Source organism: Schistocerca serialis, chromosome 5 (assembly GCF_023864345.2).
Source record: "Schistocerca serialis cubense isolate TAMUIC-IGC-003099 chromosome 5, iqSchSeri2.2, whole genome shotgun sequence".
NCBI lineage: Eukaryota > Metazoa > Arthropoda > Insecta > Orthoptera > Acrididae > Schistocerca > Schistocerca serialis.
The window spans coordinates 21166189-21184003 of record NC_064642.1 but is presented as its reverse complement, the minus strand read 5'-3'; the positions used below and the strand labels follow the sequence as shown (position 1 = coordinate 21184003).

The window sequence follows — 17815 nt, the reverse complement described above, 5'->3', positions numbered from 1 at the left end:
GTCGTAGTTGCAGGTAGCAAAGTATGCTCTTTCACTAACTGCATCGAAATCCGGGAAGATTAATGAAAAATATTTAGCTAGTGTAACCTGAGGCGAATTGCCTCAAAAGTAAAGAAATGAAGAAAAATTTGCATAAGTAAGGTGAAATGCCCAGAATGATTTTGAGAAGAAATGTCAAAAAGTGAGGGAAAATATTCTTGCTTAGTTAGAATGGCAGGAAAAAGGCTGAGGAGACAACATAAAACATTTAGCTCTGGGAACGAAGATATTTAGAGCAAATGGGTAAATTTTAAAGCATTGTACAACAGACCTTAGACTAGCACGTTGTAAGGAAGAATGATAGTGATGGGAAAAAAACAGCATGGCTGAGTAGGCGTGTTACAAAGCTGCAACAAAATTGAAGACAAATTCCACACATATTTCAGAAAAACCAAAGATTTGATGACAATCAAAAGCTGAGTGATGCCAAAAAAGGGCGTAAAGAGAGAAATTTGGGAACCATTCAATGAATTCTAAATCAAATTTTGATTGCCAGACTTGTGTTTAGATTCACGGCTTCCTATGAGGTAGAGCTCAACATGCCCTTTTTAGCGGGAGGAAATTAACAGATGAGTAAGTAACTCCAGGTGTGCAAAGATGTGCCATGCGCGCTGTCACTTTGTACAACATGTCCGAAAGAACAGACACCACGCATTCATATAGTTCATTCGCTTCGATGGACCACGAGTCCACCACCTTCAGTGCGGATGGACAATAACGTCCGACCTCCTGCTGGAATCTTAAAGTAGCGAGCATGGATCAAATGGTTCAAATGGCTCTGAGCAGTATGGGACTTAACATCTGAGGCCATCAGTTCCCCTAGAACTTAGAACTACTTAAACCTAACTAACCTAAGGACATCACACACATCCATGCCCGAGGCAGGATTCGAACCTGCGACCGTAGCGGTCGCGAGGTTCTAGACTGAAGCGACTAGAACTGCTCGGCCACAGCGGCCGGCTAGCGAGCATGGAGGACATGGATAAGGACTGCTGACAGGTGGTGCTACGTGGGAATGTGTATCGGCCGAGACCGTACCGTTCGCGCAGTTGTGATAAACACTGTGTCCCGAGTGGCGCAGTGGTTAACGCAACTACATAGTAAGCTGAAGATCCCGAGTTCGAATCCTGGTCCGAAACATATTATCACTCGTCGTCACCGATTCCGTATAAAGTCCCGATGCAGTCGACATCAAGAGTCCCTTTCCTTTCCTTTCTACCCTCCACCTTCAATTTACACACATTTAAATCTGCGTGTACGTGGATACTCTGCAAATCACACTTAAGTGCCTGGCAGAGGGTTCATCGAACCACCTTCGCAATAATTCTCTATTATTCCAATCTTGAACCTAGAGCGAATGAAAACAAACAGCTATATCTTCCCGTACGAGCTCTGACTTTCCTTATCTTACGACGGCTGTTTGGAAAGTAAGTCTGATTGGTCGCCAAATGTAAATCATTGTGAAAATCAAGAATGTGTTGTTTGCAATGTTTGCGACAGTAAGCTACACCTGCCGGCTACTTCTATACACACTCACCACTCTGACTTAGACATCTGTCGTAGCATTGAACCAACTTTCCGATACCCTCGTCATAGAAGGCAGCCGCCTGCGCTTTTCACCAATTCTCTGTGCTGGTCTGTAGTTCGTTGTCCGTGCCAAAAAGTTGTGTTCATAGCTAGCGGTCCATCTGAGAAGAGATGAAAATCAGAGGCAGCCAATCCGGGCTGAATGGTGGGCGGTCGAACACTTCCCATCGGAAACGCTGCAGGAGCGTCTTCGTTGCCCCTGCAGCGTGTGGCTGAGAACTGTCGCAGGACAGTTATGTTATGGGGGTTGCATGAAATCAGGCGAAATCTGTCGGAAAGCAACCATACTTGGCGGGGGACACAATTTTCTAGGCATCTTTACGCGCTCACTGTGCCCTCAGAACGGAGAAGAGCGATATGATCCGATCGATTGACATGCTAGAGACACTGACCAACATGTCTGTGCAGAACTTCATCGGATTATAACTGTGGTTTCAATTTCGTGCCAATCGGGCCTTACTTTCCGAACAGCCCTCGTATTATGATGATGGTTACTTCCTACGTAAAATATTTTCGCATTCGGAGGGGAGAGTTCATGATTGTAATTTCGTGAAATGATTCCACCGCAACGATAAACGGCTTTGTTTTAATTATGTCCATTCCCAGGTCCTGTATCATGTCAGTGACACTCTCTCCCCTCTTTCGCGATAATACAAAACGTGCTGCTCTTCTTTTAACTTTCTCAATGCCCTCCGTTAATCCCATCTGGCGAGGATCCCAGACGGCGCAGCAGTACCCCAGAAGAGGACAGGCAAGCGTAGTGTAGGCAGTCTCTGTGGTAGATCTGTTGCATCTTCTGACAGTCTTTGGTTCTCCTTCTACACAACAGTTTCTATGTATTCCTTCCATTTTAAGTTATTCGAAATTGTAATTCATAGGTATATAGTTGAATTTGCGGCCTTTAGATTTGATTAATTTATAGCGTAACCGAAGTTCAACGGATCCCTTTTAGCACTCGTATGGATGACCTCATACTTTTCATTATTGAGGGTCAACTGCCAATTCTCACACCATACAGACATCTTTTCTAAATCGTTCTGCGTACTAGTGGCTTACGTTGGATGCTCCGCCTCGCTGTTGTCTACATAAAGGTTCCAATGCCACGAGGTCCCAGAGAAATGCAGAAAAATCCGCAGAGCATCAACGATTGGCGTAGGGACTCAATTGATCAGCAACATACCTAAATTACTATAAACAGGCGAAGGCACGCTTTACTGTCCTATTGCACAGTGGTGATAGTTCACTGGATACCGTGACAAGGATAATATTCCTAGGATAACCAACTGGAGCGATCTTCTAAAGGGGAACGACTACATAAAAGGAATTGTAGGAAAAGCGACTGTGAGGCTGAGATTGATGTTAGGAAAATATAACTCGTTCAGCAAAGAAGTTGCTTTCGAAACACTCGTTCGATCGGTTCTTGAAAACTGAGCGTGAGTCTGGGGCCCTTTTCATACAGGATTTACAGAAGAGATATAGAAGATACAACGAAGAGCGCGATGTCCCATCATGTCTTCATTAAGTAAAAGCGAAGTGCGCTATATTAATTGTCTCTCTTTTTAACCTCTGTCGTTTCGAATAAAGTCTTATAGCTAGGTGCTGTCTTTTTTTGCACTTGTGCCCGCTAATTTACTTCGTAGGCTAGGGCTGCTTTTTGACACGTGGCACGACACACACACACACACACACACACACACACACACACACACACACACTCTCACCGCCAGCATGAAGGTGCACAGCTCGGACACGATGTCCTGATCCGTGAAGGCGCCGTTCGTCTTGTTGGCGATGTCCAGCATCAAGTCGAGCAGGCAGCGCTGCTTCCAGGAGCCTGCAACACACCAGCAACGACTAAAAAAAAGTTTCCTGAAATCGTAGGCTTCAGCCCTACATCTTTTACCTGCTGATGCTAGAGGCACCTTACATGCTACGCGTCAAACGTCACTCACGGTTCTCTCAAACTTTCATAATTTAGAAATCAGTCCCCACCATGTCGCTATAAGTAGGAACTTTGTTGCAAAGTATTCCCCTGCATGACAATATGGGCAGACAAGATGAACAATAATACTGTTTCATAGCATACCGTTATTTCTCGAACTTCCTATACCGTAACACATCGCAACCACAGCTGTGAAAACATGAGAATAACTTGCGTACCATCCTGATAATATTCTGTTCAAGAAGAATGAAAATACTCCTTGAAAGGAATTACGGAAATATAGTGGAGAGAGATATTTTCAAAAGTATTTTTGTTATTATTAGCCTTAACAAGAAGAACAGCTGGTCTGTAATCAACTTTGAAATAACGTGCTTCACGGCCCCTGAACTGGAAAGCGCTGTCTTTAAAGTCGTAAGAAGTTCTGACTGGAGCTTTATGTCTCCTGTTAGGATTGCATTACCATTATGATTACAAGAGTTCAAGGTTTATGTGGGACCCACAAAAGTGACGAGGATAACATCCGTAGTTGATCAGAACAGAGTAGGTACTACTATTTTAGTCGCGTGAATGCTTCATTTGATCGGATATTCTTTCCAGTCCTTCACAAACAACGAACCACTGGAGGTAGTCTCGATAAGTGTTGGGCAAGCTGACCGTCACATTCCTCATATACTGCAGACCTGAGTATTTTGTCCATCTTCAGCAATTGTAGTCGTATATAATGAAATAATAAGCAACCAGCGGCATATAAGAAAAAATGGCTCTGAGCACTATGGGACTTAACATCTGTGATCATCAGTCCCCTAGAACTTAGAACTACTTAAACCTAACTAACCTAAGGACATGACACACATCCATGCCCGGGGCAGGATTCGAACCTGCGACCGTAGCGGTCGCGCGGTTCCGGACTGAGCGCCTAGAACCGCTAGACCACCGCGGCCGGCGGGCATATAAGAAATTTAACTTCTTGACCGGTTTCGAGCTCTTAGTGCCCTTCCTATGGCTGTGGCTATCGCATTATTTGCGAGTGTCAGTAATAAAGTGCATACAGTACAATGCCACGGTTTTAAAAAATATATGCAGGCGTAACATTCTGCTGTATGCGCGTTATTATTGACACTCGCAAATAATGCGATAGACATAGCCCTTTGAGGAACCGCACTAAGAGTCCGAAATCGATAAAGAAATTAAATTTCTTATATCCAACTGGTTGCTTACTAGTTCATTATATACTGCATAGTTGACACATGTTATCAATTCTCTATCCCATTTGTAGCGAATTATTTCATTACTTTGTGTCAGTTCCGTTAAATTCTCTTATTCCCGCAGATATGGCATCCAACGATATTTTCAGACGCAATCTCTCTTCAACAGTTGAACATTGTGTTTGCTCTTGATGTCGGTGCTGTCCTCCATCACCGTACTATCGCGCTGGTGATCAGTAAATCACAGTGGCTGGATACTACTGCAGATAAATGTATAGTCACAGCTCTCTCTTCGCTACAGATATTTTTCCGTGCATCTTCATGATGGAGAAACATTTGTCAGTTTTTGGCTTTACTGTAGTGCGGTACACAAACCACCACCAATAATATGTTTGGACTCCAATTTAGTACCAGGTCAACCAAATGCCGGTTTCTGTATTTACATGTACGAAGAAGAGCGGATACCACTTTCAACTCTTACACATAATTTAGTCTCATAGTCGACTTGACATGCAGGAAAACTAAACTTAGTACACGCTCACCATATCGTAAGCAGCGCTGTAATTTAATAAATTACGACTTTTATTCCAACAAAACGCACAGTTTTAGTCATTCACAGAGTGAATTAGCCGGGTACTAAAATCTAGAACACGAGGCTAGATTTAATAGGGGCGGTCGTTGCAGCACGTGTTGTGATTCCAACACTGCGGCGAGATTTGTGACTTGTACTCACCATTCTCATTGTCCGTTTCACCATTTACAGCTGATTCCGTTGCCTTCAACCGTTTCAATTTGCGCTCTTGAAGAATCTAAAAAAAGAAAACACTTGTTACTGCACAGAGTTAGAGAGAGCCAATGGTAAACTTCTGCGGTGAGGAGGTAGCTGATGAGAGTCTTGTACATAAGGCTGATACCTGTATGTCTGGGTCCCCAGCTTGGGCCAGCTAGTAGTTCTAGGGTTTAGTCTACTGTGGTTTTCTTTCTGGTTAACAGGTGGGGATTTAAAGTTATTCTTCGGTCGAGTTTAGTCCTAAACATCTTAGTAGTTCCCTGAGATGGCTTGGTCCGTTGTCGATTTTTAGGCAACTGGTGGTCACTGATAGTTGCTTATAAAGGCTCAGCAACAAAATTTGCTGACTTGTAAAGTCAATAAAGCAAAAACAAATAATGTATTTATCGTTTTTATTCGATTTCATGCGTTCCATAACTGTAACTTTTAAATTAGGTATTTTTAAAAATGAGCAGTACTAGATGACGCTCTACATTATCAATACTTTGAATTACTAGATTCTTTCGTTCACGGTGACAGGAATGTTGACTATTTGCTTAGCAAATATTCTCCTTCAAATAAGCAGAGCTCATTCAGCGATCGTTGTAAACAATGAACTTTTAGATATTCTCAGAAAAAACCTCATAATGTACTAAATAGGGCGAACGCTGATCGCTGATCAAGGACTTCGGACGACTACGGAACTTCTCCCGCATAACACTGATCGTAGTCGGCGCTGTACGAGGTGTGGCTAGAAAAAAACCGGACTAGTACTGGTGAAACAATAAAACGAATGCAATAAGGCTGAAAGTCGCGTGGCCTGTCACGTGACTCTCGCTCCGCCTACTGCTCGAGTTTCATCTGCCTCCTGCACTCAGTCTGCCCGTGGCGTCTGTTTTAAGTAGTTGACGTTTTGTCTGTGCGTCGGAAAATGTTGAGTGTACAGAAAGAACAGCGTGTTAACATCAAATTTTGTTTCAAACTAGGAAAATCTGCAAGTGAAACGTTTGTAATGTTACAACAAGTGTACGGCGATGATTGTTTATCGCGAACACAAGTGTTTGAGTGGTTTAAACGATTTAAAGATGGCCGCGAAGACACCAGTGATGACACTCGCACTGGCAGACCATTGTCAGCAAAAACTGATGCAAACATTGAAAAAATCGGTAAACTTGTTCGACAAGATCGCCGTTTAACAATCAGAGCAGTGTCTGAGTTAACAGGAGTTGACAAGGAAAGTGTTAGGCAGACTCTTCATGAAAGTTTCAACATGAACAAAGTGTGTTCAAAAATGGTTCCAAAGTGTCTCACAATTGAACAGAAGGAACGCCGAAGAATGATTTGTTCTGACATCCTGGAAAACATTGAAAGTGTTCCCACCTTCTTACAAAATGTTATTACTTGCGATGAATCGTGGTTTTTTACTTACGATTCCGAAACTAAACGCCAATCGATGCATTGGAAAACTCCTGGTTCTCCACGACAAAAAAAAGCACGAATGTCAAAATCGAAATTCAAGGCAATGATGATTGTTTTTTTTTTTACATCAAAGGGATTGTGCACACTGATTGGGTACCAGAGGGACAAACAGTGAATCAGCATTACTACATTAGCGACCTGGCTACCCTACGTGAGCGAGTACGGAGAAAACGGAACGATTTGTGGAGAAAAAAGTCATGGATCCTTCACCAAGACAATGCCCCAGCTCACAGTGCGTTGTCAGTGAAGACGTTTTTGGCAAAACACAACATTCCCATCTTAGATCATCCACCCTACTCACCTGATTTGGCCCCCTGTGACTTTTTTCTTTTCCCTAAAGTCAAGTCAGCTTTGAAAGGAACTAGATTTGAGACTGTTGAAGCAGTAAAAGAAAAAGCGACGGAAGTAATGTATGGACTTACCGAAAATGATCTGCAGCATTGCTATGAATAGTGGAAAATTCGTATGCAGCGGTGTAGAGTCCGAGGAGGAGAGTACATTGAAGGAGATAACATGAAATTGTAAATAATTGTAAATAAATGTTTTTTCCAGCATCAGTCCGGTTTTTTTCTAGCCGCACCTCGTATGTGCTGTGGACCATCTTACTGAAACGGCACATCTTAATATAAATTTGATAAAAACTGGGTTAAAAAAGAGCTTTGAATCACGTTGCTAAATCACGATAATCCATAGCTACTGCACGTTGATTTTCTTCCAAGAAGTTCGGATCAGTGATCACTGTTACGGAAGCTGCAGATCGAAACGTTACACGCTCGTAATGAAGCTGCATCTCATGATATTATTTGGGAGTGTTATCACTGCAGTGGCGCATGTTTTATTTATTCAGACGTCGAAGCAGATGAACGTGTGCCTCGTCACTAATGTACAACAGCTCACCGCGAGGCAACATTTGCACGAGTTTTTCCGACGGACAAAATAACTTACGCTGAGTTAGTGCATCAGAGATAACTTTTGTGGGTGTAAGCACAGGTGATAAAGTTGAACAATTAGCAACTGGAAGGCCATGTGCTTCCTTGCGTGCCGAGCCCTAAGGAAATCACCAAAATTACCGTCTTCGATGTTTCGTTATGGTTTAATGGCCCACGGTAACACCGTTCGTCTTATTTGGATATTCCAAGTTACCCTGTAGGTGACCACTCACGATCAGAAATAGTGAAGTGTGCACGAAATTCACGCCGTTACAGAAACAGATGGTAAACGAACTTCCTGACCCACAGCTCGGGATTCTTGGATTGTAACTGTTCTCCGTTAACATAAGTTAAAGAAGTTTCGTTGCCACGGCCTGTACAAGAAAACTGTAACACAAGTCTCAGAACATAGATGAAGATTGTACATGACAAACAAATGATCAGCTCCCTGGCGTTGGCATCCGCTTCCGAGCGACTTCTGGAGTACTGTTCAGTTTATCTTCATAGTAACATTTTCAGTAAAGATTTCTTTGTTACAACGTTAAAATTTTGTGCAGCGTTTGGTTACACCCAAAGGTAAGTGACATGAAGCAATATTTCGTTTCAAAGGTAAAGCAATTTTAAAAACAAAACAAAAATTGGGAACCCAATTTTCGAGAACAAGCCAGTGAATTTATAGGCTGAAGCTAAAGAGTAATATCGCAACCAAGCTGATGTCAATGGTCTTCTATTTGGGACCAATTATTTGTGTCTAATATTACGAAGTTAATCATAAAGGTCCTTAGATATGTATTCCGTAAAAATATGTTGGTCCTCAGATCTAAAACTCGATGTATGACAAAGGTCTGGAGATGACAGGAGGTCAGTAACTAACTAATTACACTACTGGCCATTAAAATTGCTACACCATGAAGATGACGTGCTACAGACGGGAAATTTAACCGACAGGAACAAGATGCTGTGATATGCAAATGATTAGCTTTTCAGAGCATCCACACAAGGTTGGCGCCGGTGGCGACACCTACAACGTGCTGACATGAGGAAAGTTTCCAACCGATTTCTCGTACACAAACAGAAGTTGACCGACGTTGCCTGGTGAAACGTTGTTGTGATGCCCCGTGTAAGGAGGAGAAATACGTACCATCACGTTTCCGACTTTGATAAAGGTCGGATTGTAGCCTATCGCGATTGCGGTTTATCGTATCGCGACATTGCTGCTCGCATTGGTTGAGATCCAATGACTGTTAGCAGAATACGCAATCGGTGGGTTCAGGAGGGTAATACGGAACGCCGTGCTGGATCCCAACGGCCTCGTATCACTAGCAGTCGAGATGACAGCCATCTTATCCGCATGGCTGTAACGGATCGTGCAGCCACGTCTCGATCCCTGAGTCAACAAGTGGGGGCGTTTGCAAGACAACAACCATCTGCACGAACAGTTTCCAGCAGCATGGACTATCAGCTCGGAGACCATGGCTGAGGTTACCCTAGACGCTGCATCACAGACATTAGCGCCTGCGATGGTGTACTCGACGACGAACCTGGGTGCACTAATGGCAAAACGTCATTTTTTCGGATGAATCCAGGATCTGTTTGCAGCGTCGTGATGGTCGCATCCGTGTTTGGCGACATCGCGGTGAACGCACATTGGAAGCGTGTATTCGTCATCGCCATACTGGCGCATCACCCGGCGTGATGGTGTGGGGTGCCATTGGTTACACGTCTCGGTCACCTCTTGTTCGCAATGTGACGGCACTTTGAACAGTGGTCGTTACATTTCAGATGTGTTACGACCCGTGGCTCTACCCTTCATTCGATCCCTGCGAAACCCTACATTTCAGCAGGATAATGCACAACCGCATGTTGCAGGTCCTGTACGGGCCTTTCTGGATACAGAAAATGTTCGACTGCTGCCCTGGCCAGCACATTCTCCAGATCTCTCACCAATTGAAAACGTCTGGTCAATGGTGGCCGAGCAACTGGCTCGTCACAATTAGCAAGTCACTACTCTTGATGAACTGTGGTATCGTGTTGAAGCTGCATGGGCAGTTGTACCTATACACGCCATCCAAGCTCGGTTTACTCAATGCCCAGGCGTATGAAGGCCGTTATTAGGGCCAGAGGTTGTAGTTATGGGTACTGATTCCTCAGGATCTATGGACCCAAATTGCGTGAAAATGTAATCACATGTCAGTTATAGTATAATATATTTGTTCAATGAATACCCGTTTATCATCTGCATTACTTCTTGGTGTAGCAATTTTAATGGCCAGTAGTGTAACTACAAGAGTTTTCTTTATAATCAACGTTTTGTAATATATTATGTATCTTATGTTGTTTCGGCATCTGCACTGCGTTAAACAAAAGCCATGAAACGTTTCGCTTATTTTGTGTTAAAACCGGACATTGTGGATTCTTATAAAAGCCTTATAAAACATTTCGCATGTATTGTTATCGGAGAATTAAATGCTTCCTACCAAACTGCTGTTTCATCTTCTACTCCCGTTGAAGCGGTGAAGTAAATGACTCGCAGTGCAAAATTAGAAGGATTCACAAAAGAACTGTAATTCTTTCGCTCATTTTTTCTGTTTTCCGTCGTTCCTTAGTTGCTTCAAAATTAGTGGAGGTATGTTCCGTTTACGCAATAAACAAACTGGCTTCAATTAGTTGCATAGACGGAACATACCTCAGCGGCTGTCAGTACAATGTTTCAAACTGTTTATTACCCTTTCAGCTAGCCAAATGTACAAACTATAAACATCGCATTAACAGAATAAAACGTTCTCCGGACCCAACCGCGTCAATTGCTTAAAACTACACGAGCTTTCGGCCAAGCACTCCTTGGCCATTGCCAAGTGGTATGACTGACAGTGGGCTGTTGGTGCGCCCTTATACACGCTAGTTGCCGGCTGTGACGTCCTGGTGTCCGTGACATTGTCATATATGGGCATGTTTTGAGTCGGCGTTCGGTGTGCCCTCTTCAACCGCGCGATCGCTGGATCCCACGCAGCGACGAGCTGCAAGCCACCGTCTCTATTCAGGGTGTTTGCGGTAATTTTTATTTCAATAGCCAACTGGCAGTCATACTACTTGACAATGGCCAAGGAGTGCTTGGCCGAAAGCTCGTGTAGTTTTAACCAATTGACGCTTTTGGAAACCCGAGAACATTTTATTCAATATTATCGCCGCGAGACTCTGCATTCATATATCGCATTACTATTTGGAATTTCCGAGAAATTAGGTTAACTGTACTACTGCATGCGTCACATTTGATGCGTCGAGTCCTTAAATTGTAAAAATCAATGCTTGATTTCATCGACAAATGACAAAAATAGTAACGACCGGTTCGACTTTACACAGCGTGTAATGACTCGTATTTCCGTCCTCCGCCACGTGACTTAGATGTTTGCTTCGGACCTTAACTGCCCAGCAGACAGAGGCATGGGCGTTCTACGTATGTGTCTGGTCTAAAGGTGCAGTGGTGGCGCCGGCAGTGAGAGGGAGGAGACAGATAAGCGGAGAGAGAGAGAGAGAGAGAGAGAGAGAGAGAGAGAGAGAGAGAGAGAGAGAGACTGTGTGTGGCCTACCTTGGCGGCGAAGTTGTCGAGCGCCCTCTTCTGCTGCAGCTCGCGCTGCGCCAGGTCTGTCATGCGGTACACGAAGCTCAGCAGCAGCCACGGCTTGAGCACCCGCTGCGGCATCAGCACCTCACCCCTGCAACCCAGCAACGCGCAGGTGTCAGAGGCGTGCCTCGCCAAAGCAGCAGCAAGTGTTCCTACCTAGCGCTCTGGGAACCGCTGTGTCCCTCAGAAGTACGGGACACAGCCTGCGTAGAAGAACGCCGGCTGCCTACAACTCAGGCGCAACGAAATTGATGTCAGACTGCAGAGTGGGTACAAACGCATCCGTCTTACGTCACACAAGTAGCTCTCAAGTGGACTTCTGTTCACCAGACGTGGACATATGCAAACACAGCCTCCTTCGGTAGGCAGTACCTCAGGACTGTCGTCGGATAATTGTGACACATTCTCGCGGCAATGCCTTAGCTAGTGCCCGAAATCTCACCTAACAAGTCGAGTTATTCACGAGATTTAGAACTGTAGCAATGTTTAAAGACAAATAAGGGTAAATGAGCTTTGAACTATCTTCCTACGCACACTCTTCATATTCCAGTTAATCGTTAAACTTCTATCAATCAATCACTATAATTTGTTGATAATTCATGTTGGCATCTATTTCGGAAATAGCTGTTGTGTACCCCTATTTGGCCCTGCGACAAATCTGTATAGTTTCTGGGCGGAAGCAAACAACTTCATAAGTACTTCGTTTGTAAGGCGTTCTCTTCCTGCCACATCTATATGTTTGCCGCCAAATGCGTCTGTTAAATACAACACCAGCTTATATACAGTATGGTTACAGTGGCCCGCCTGGTTAGCCGTGCGGTCTAACTGCTTTCCGGGGGGGGGGGGGGGGAGGGGAACGTGCCGGTCCCCGGCACGAATCCGCCCGACGGATTAGTGTCGAGGTCCGGTGTGCCGGTCAGTCTGTGGATGGTTTTTAAGGCGGTTTTCCATCTGCCTTAGCAAATGCGGGCTGGTTCCCCTTATTCCGCCTCAGTTACACTATGTCGGCAATTGCTGTGCAAATCCTTTCTCCACGTATTTGTACACCATAATTACTCTACCACACAAACATTGAAGTCAGACTCGTCTGATGAGAGACGTTCCCGGGGGGTCAACTGGGGGCCGAACCGCACAATAACCCTGGGTTCGGTGTGGGGCGACGGTTGGTGGGTGGACTGCTATAGCCTGTTGTGGGTTTGTGTACCACTGAGGGCTACGGCAGGGGGGAAGCCTCTCCGTCGTTTCTACGTCCCCAGTTCAATGAAAGCCATTTTCAAGGCACAAACTGCAACGGACAGGAGACGTACAGGAAAATTTAAATCCTCGGCTCTTGGAATAATTCAGGAAAGACACACATTGAACACGCTGAACACTAGTGCCACCAAAAGTGACCGAAGTCAAACGTATCGATAGTGAAAGACTACGAACTAGCACGTGAGGTAACGCTTCACCCGTGTTTACAAGGTTGCTCGTTAATTTAATATCAACAGCCTCCTTAATAACACTGTCCCAATAGCTGGACGTGCATGCCAATATCTCGGTATTGTTATATAATGTAGGGTGACCAGTGTCCAAACAATGTTGGGCAATAGCGGATCTACTTCCCTACTGTAATCGTGTGTGCCGTTACGCTCAGTACATCGGTCCTCCACGGTCCTGATACTCTGACCAATATGTGCCATGCCTCAGCTACAAGGAATGCGATATACACGCAAACTAAGATCATCCTTAATTTTAGATGGAGGTCGGAAAACGCATTTCACATGGTATTTCCGTAAAATACGACCGATCTTTCCTGAATTATTCCAAAAACCGAAGTTTTAAATTTGTCTGTACACCGCCTGTCCGTTCCAGTTTGCGCCTTGAAAATGGCGGGGTGTACTCCCGTCGCAATATCGGCGGTCGCTGTAAATATTACTTGGCTGAATTCCCATAAGTTGTGATCCTATAATTTTGTTGAACATTGTATAGAATAGAGTTAATCTATAGGAAAAAAATATTATACATCAACAGAAAGATTTTGTTATAACTTTTGGTTATTTGTATTTGTAGGAAGAAACGGCGTACGGTGCATGTTGCTGACTGACTGTTGTACTTACGTTAGTCAAATAAAGGACATTATAACTACTGTCCACACTCCAATTTGTAACTCATCATCTAGGCTCCATACTACGCTCCCTTCATGACAGACATTCACTCAAATCAGCTGTTTCCCGAAAGTCTACATTCGCTTTTGCCTTTACACAGAAATGAGGATAAAAACACAGTGGATATCAAACATATCTTTGACTTTCTAGTCTCTTACAGTCGTGAACAGAAACTGAAACACACACGTTGCGTTTATATCATTTTATGGGACGCATTGCCCGAGAAATTAAAAGTAACTCAATTTCCCCGGTTCAGACCAAGGTTTTGAGAAGGATACTTTCGCTTCTAATGCAAATGCGAAAATTGTAAATCCCTTCCAAAATATTCCCTATTGGAACGCCTTTGTCAGACTACCAGATTTCCCGGCGTCTCGCTGGAAAGAACTGAACTTCATAATCTGTAATCAAGACACTATTCGAAAGAGATGCACCGAAGCAGACCCCACTCCACTCAGTAGCTGCTTGGCTACAAGTTTTATTTGTTTTGTTTTCTAGTTTTAGGAGGCAGACGAATCAAATGATGAACTAACTGATCGAAACCGGTCGTTATAAAAAGAATAAAATTTGCGATCAAATATTATTTCGTACTCCGCAAGTTAAATCTAGTTTTGACTAAAAGACGCTTCTTAACTTTGGTAGACATGTTTATTACCTGGTACTCAGTTTCCATAAGCTTTAATCTTTTTCAGACCTTTTTTCGAGGTTTCTCAGGAGGTGTTCCCTCGAAGCAGCCTTCACATTCTCTAGGCGGGTATATAACACAGATTCTTCTTTCTATGTATCAGAAGACAATAAAACGAAAATCTGGCATGGCCCCTTTCTGGCGGCACAGACATCGTTTATTTATCCCGACACTTATTAATTCCTTTTTTAGCATCTTCAGCAGTTGATTGGCCTGGTTGCAAAAGAACAAGAAATGCTATGGAAATGGCAAACTTCTCGTAATGACGTGAACAGCATTCTGCAGTTATCAACCAAGCATAGGCTTCCGAGCCGAAGAAAACTTTTGATAGCCGGAGCAGAGCTATGGTAGCGAGGAGGAGATAGGATTAGACCACGCAACTGATTGGAGAACGGTCAAGCGGTTGACAGTCTGTTGAGCACCCAAGGTGATGAGTATGTGGTATATTTAATCAGATCATTATTTTGGTTCGAAACAACTGGGCAAAAAGTCTGCCTTCATCGGATCACCCCAAGAGAGTATTCGGTTCACTAAGCTTCAGTGCATACAAAATTGTGCTACATCACGAGTGAAACGGTGATATGTGAAGGTCCGTAATTGGTGGAATAAAATTATCTGAGCGTGATATAATTTTTACACAAAACTTAGTGAGAAATTGTGTGTCATGGTTATCTCTCTCATCCTTTGGTCTTTCCTGCAAATGAATAATTCACAGGCTGGCATTTCGGCGTTTAAGTATCACATCATTTACGTAGCGTATATTATTTGCATTACATTGTGTAATGGTTGGGGCACGAAGTGCTCAGTTTTATTTGGTAGCTGCTGCACCGATTGCATCTAATACTCCTTGACAGACGGGAAGAATGACGTGGTCCTGCTCTGTTTCCGCATTCTTTCCCTTGTGTTGGAACCACGGCTGTGGCCTTGGCGTTTTTCCTGCTTCCTGGCAGGTGTTGTTTCTCATATTGCGTGCCGCGCGGTGTGAGTCTCCGTTGTATAACGGGTCACAGAGGTGAAGGCAGCGGCAGCCGCACGCTGCAAAGCAACTGGCCGTACTCTGGTTTCCGCAAACCGCAGAACGTGCCAGTTCACGCGAAAGTACACTGAAGCGCCAAAGAAACTGGTAATAGGCATGCGTATTCAAATACAGAGATATGTAAACAGCTGGAACACGGCGCTGCCGTTCAAATGGATCTGAGCACTATGGGACTTAACATCTGTGGTCATCAGTCCCCTAGAACTTAGAAGTACTTAAACCTAACTAACCTAAGGACAGCACACACATCCATGCCCGAGGCAGGATTAGAACCTGCGAACGTAGCAGCAGCGCGATTCCGGACTGAAGCGCCTAGAACCGCTCGGCAACAGCGGCCGGCGCCAACGCCTATATAAGACAACAAGTGTCTGGCGCAGTTGTTAGATCGATTACCGCTGTTACAATGGCAGGTTATCGAGATTTAAATGCGTTTGAACTTGGTGTTACAGTGGACGCCCGAGCGATGGGGCACAGCATCTCCGAGGTAGCGATGAAGCGGGGATTTTACCGTACGACCATTTCACGAGTGTACAGAGAATCTCAGGAATCCGATAAAACATCAAATCTCCGACATCGCTGCTGCCGGAAAAAGATTCTACAAGACCGTGACCAACGACGACTGAAGGGAATCGTTCAACGTGACGGAAGTGCAACTCTTCCGTAAATAGCTGCAGATTGCTAGGCCATCGACAAACATACGAACCATTCAACGAAACATCACCGACATGGGCTTTCGGAGCCGAAGGCCCACTCGTGTACCCTTTACGACTTTCAACACCGACATATGACTGTTGACGACTGAAAACATGTTGGCTGGTCGGACGAGTCTCGTTTCAACTTGTACCGAGTGGATGGACGTGTACTGGTATGGAGACATCATGAATCCATGGACCCTGCATGTCAACAAGTGGTAGATTAGATTAATACTAGTTCCATGGATCATGAATACGATATTTCGTAATGATGTGGAACGAGTCGAATTTCCCAATACATGACATAATTAGGTTAATTTAACAACATACGTAAGTTAATATAACAACTTTATTTTTTTTGTTTTTTTTTATTTTTATTTTTATTTTTATTTTTTTAATATTTTTTTTTCTTAATTTATATCTAAAACTTCCTCTATGGAGTAGAAGGAGTTGTCATTCAGAAATTCTTTTAATTTCTTCTTAAATACTTGTTGGTTATCTGTCAGACTTTTGATACTATTTGGTAAGTGACCAAAGACTTTAGTGCCAGTATAATTCACCCCTTTCTGTGCCAAAGTTAGATTTAATCTTGAATAGTGAAGATCGTCCTTTCTCCTAGTATTGTAGCTATGCACACTGCTATTACTTTTGAATTGGGTTTGGTTGTTAATAACAAATTTCATAAGAGAGTATATATACTGAGAAGCTACTGTGAATATCCCTAGATCCTTAAATAAATGTCTGCAGGATGATCTTGGGTGGACTCCAGCTATTATTCTGATTACACGCTTCTGTGCAATGAATACTTTATTCCTCAGTGATGAATTACCCCAAAATATGATGCCATATGAAAGCAATGAGTGAAAATAGGCGTAGTAAGCTAATTTACTAAGATGTTTATCACCAAAATTTGCAATGACCCTTATTGCATAAGTAGCTGAACTCAAACGTTTCAGCAGATCATCAATGTGTTTCTTCCAATTTAATCTCTCATCAATGGACATACCTAAAAATTTGGAATATTCTACCTGGTGGAGGCTCTGTAGCGGTGTGGGGCGTGTGCAGTTGGAGTGATTCGACTCAGATAGCTGACACGTCAGTAAGCATCCTGTCTGATCACCTGTATCCATTCACGTCCATTGTGCATTCCGAGGACTTGCGCAATTCCAGCAGGACAATGCGTCACCCCACACGTCCATAATTGCTTCACAGTGGCTCCAGGAACACACTGCTGAGTTTAAACACTTCCGCTGGCCACCAAACACCCCAGACATGAACACTGTTGAGCTTATCTGGGATGCCTTGCAACGTGCTGTTCAGAAGAGACCTGTGTCCCCTTGTAATCTTACGGATTTATGGCGATGCCTGCAGGATTCCTGGTGTAACGTCCTCTAGCACGACTGCACACATTAGGCTAGTCCATGCCACGTTGGGTTGTGGCACTTCCGCGTGCTCACGGGGACCCCACACCATATTAGGCAGGTGTACCAGTTTCTTTGACTCTTCAATGTATAAGGGGCAGTCGCCACAACTGTTGATACATTGACCGCACTGTGAGACAAAATGGCCAACGCCTTGATGGATAATCGTCTGCGCCTGCCTATGGAACCGTGATTATACCCAGGCGTCCACCATCTCGTCCGAAAAAAACCGACAGCTACGTAGGTCTTTCTTCAGGGTTCCAA

The 17815-nt window shown here is 43.9% G+C and overlaps 1 protein-coding gene across 1 annotated transcript in view; it reads right to left on the bottom strand.

The window, feature by feature from the left end:
- LOC126481209 (probable cytochrome P450 4aa1) overlaps positions 1 to 17815 on the bottom strand; it is a 226720-nt gene that overhangs the window by 38474 nt on the left and 170431 nt on the right. Inside the window, exons 7-9 of the mRNA XM_050104811.1 lie at positions 11538 to 11664; positions 5507 to 5582; positions 3348 to 3460 (exon numbers count right to left, since the gene is read on the bottom strand). Of these exons, the coding sequence (XP_049960768.1) occupies positions 3348 to 3460; positions 5507 to 5582; positions 11538 to 11664 (316 nt within the window). The remainder of the gene's footprint in view (positions 1 to 3347; positions 3461 to 5506; positions 5583 to 11537; positions 11665 to 17815) is intronic.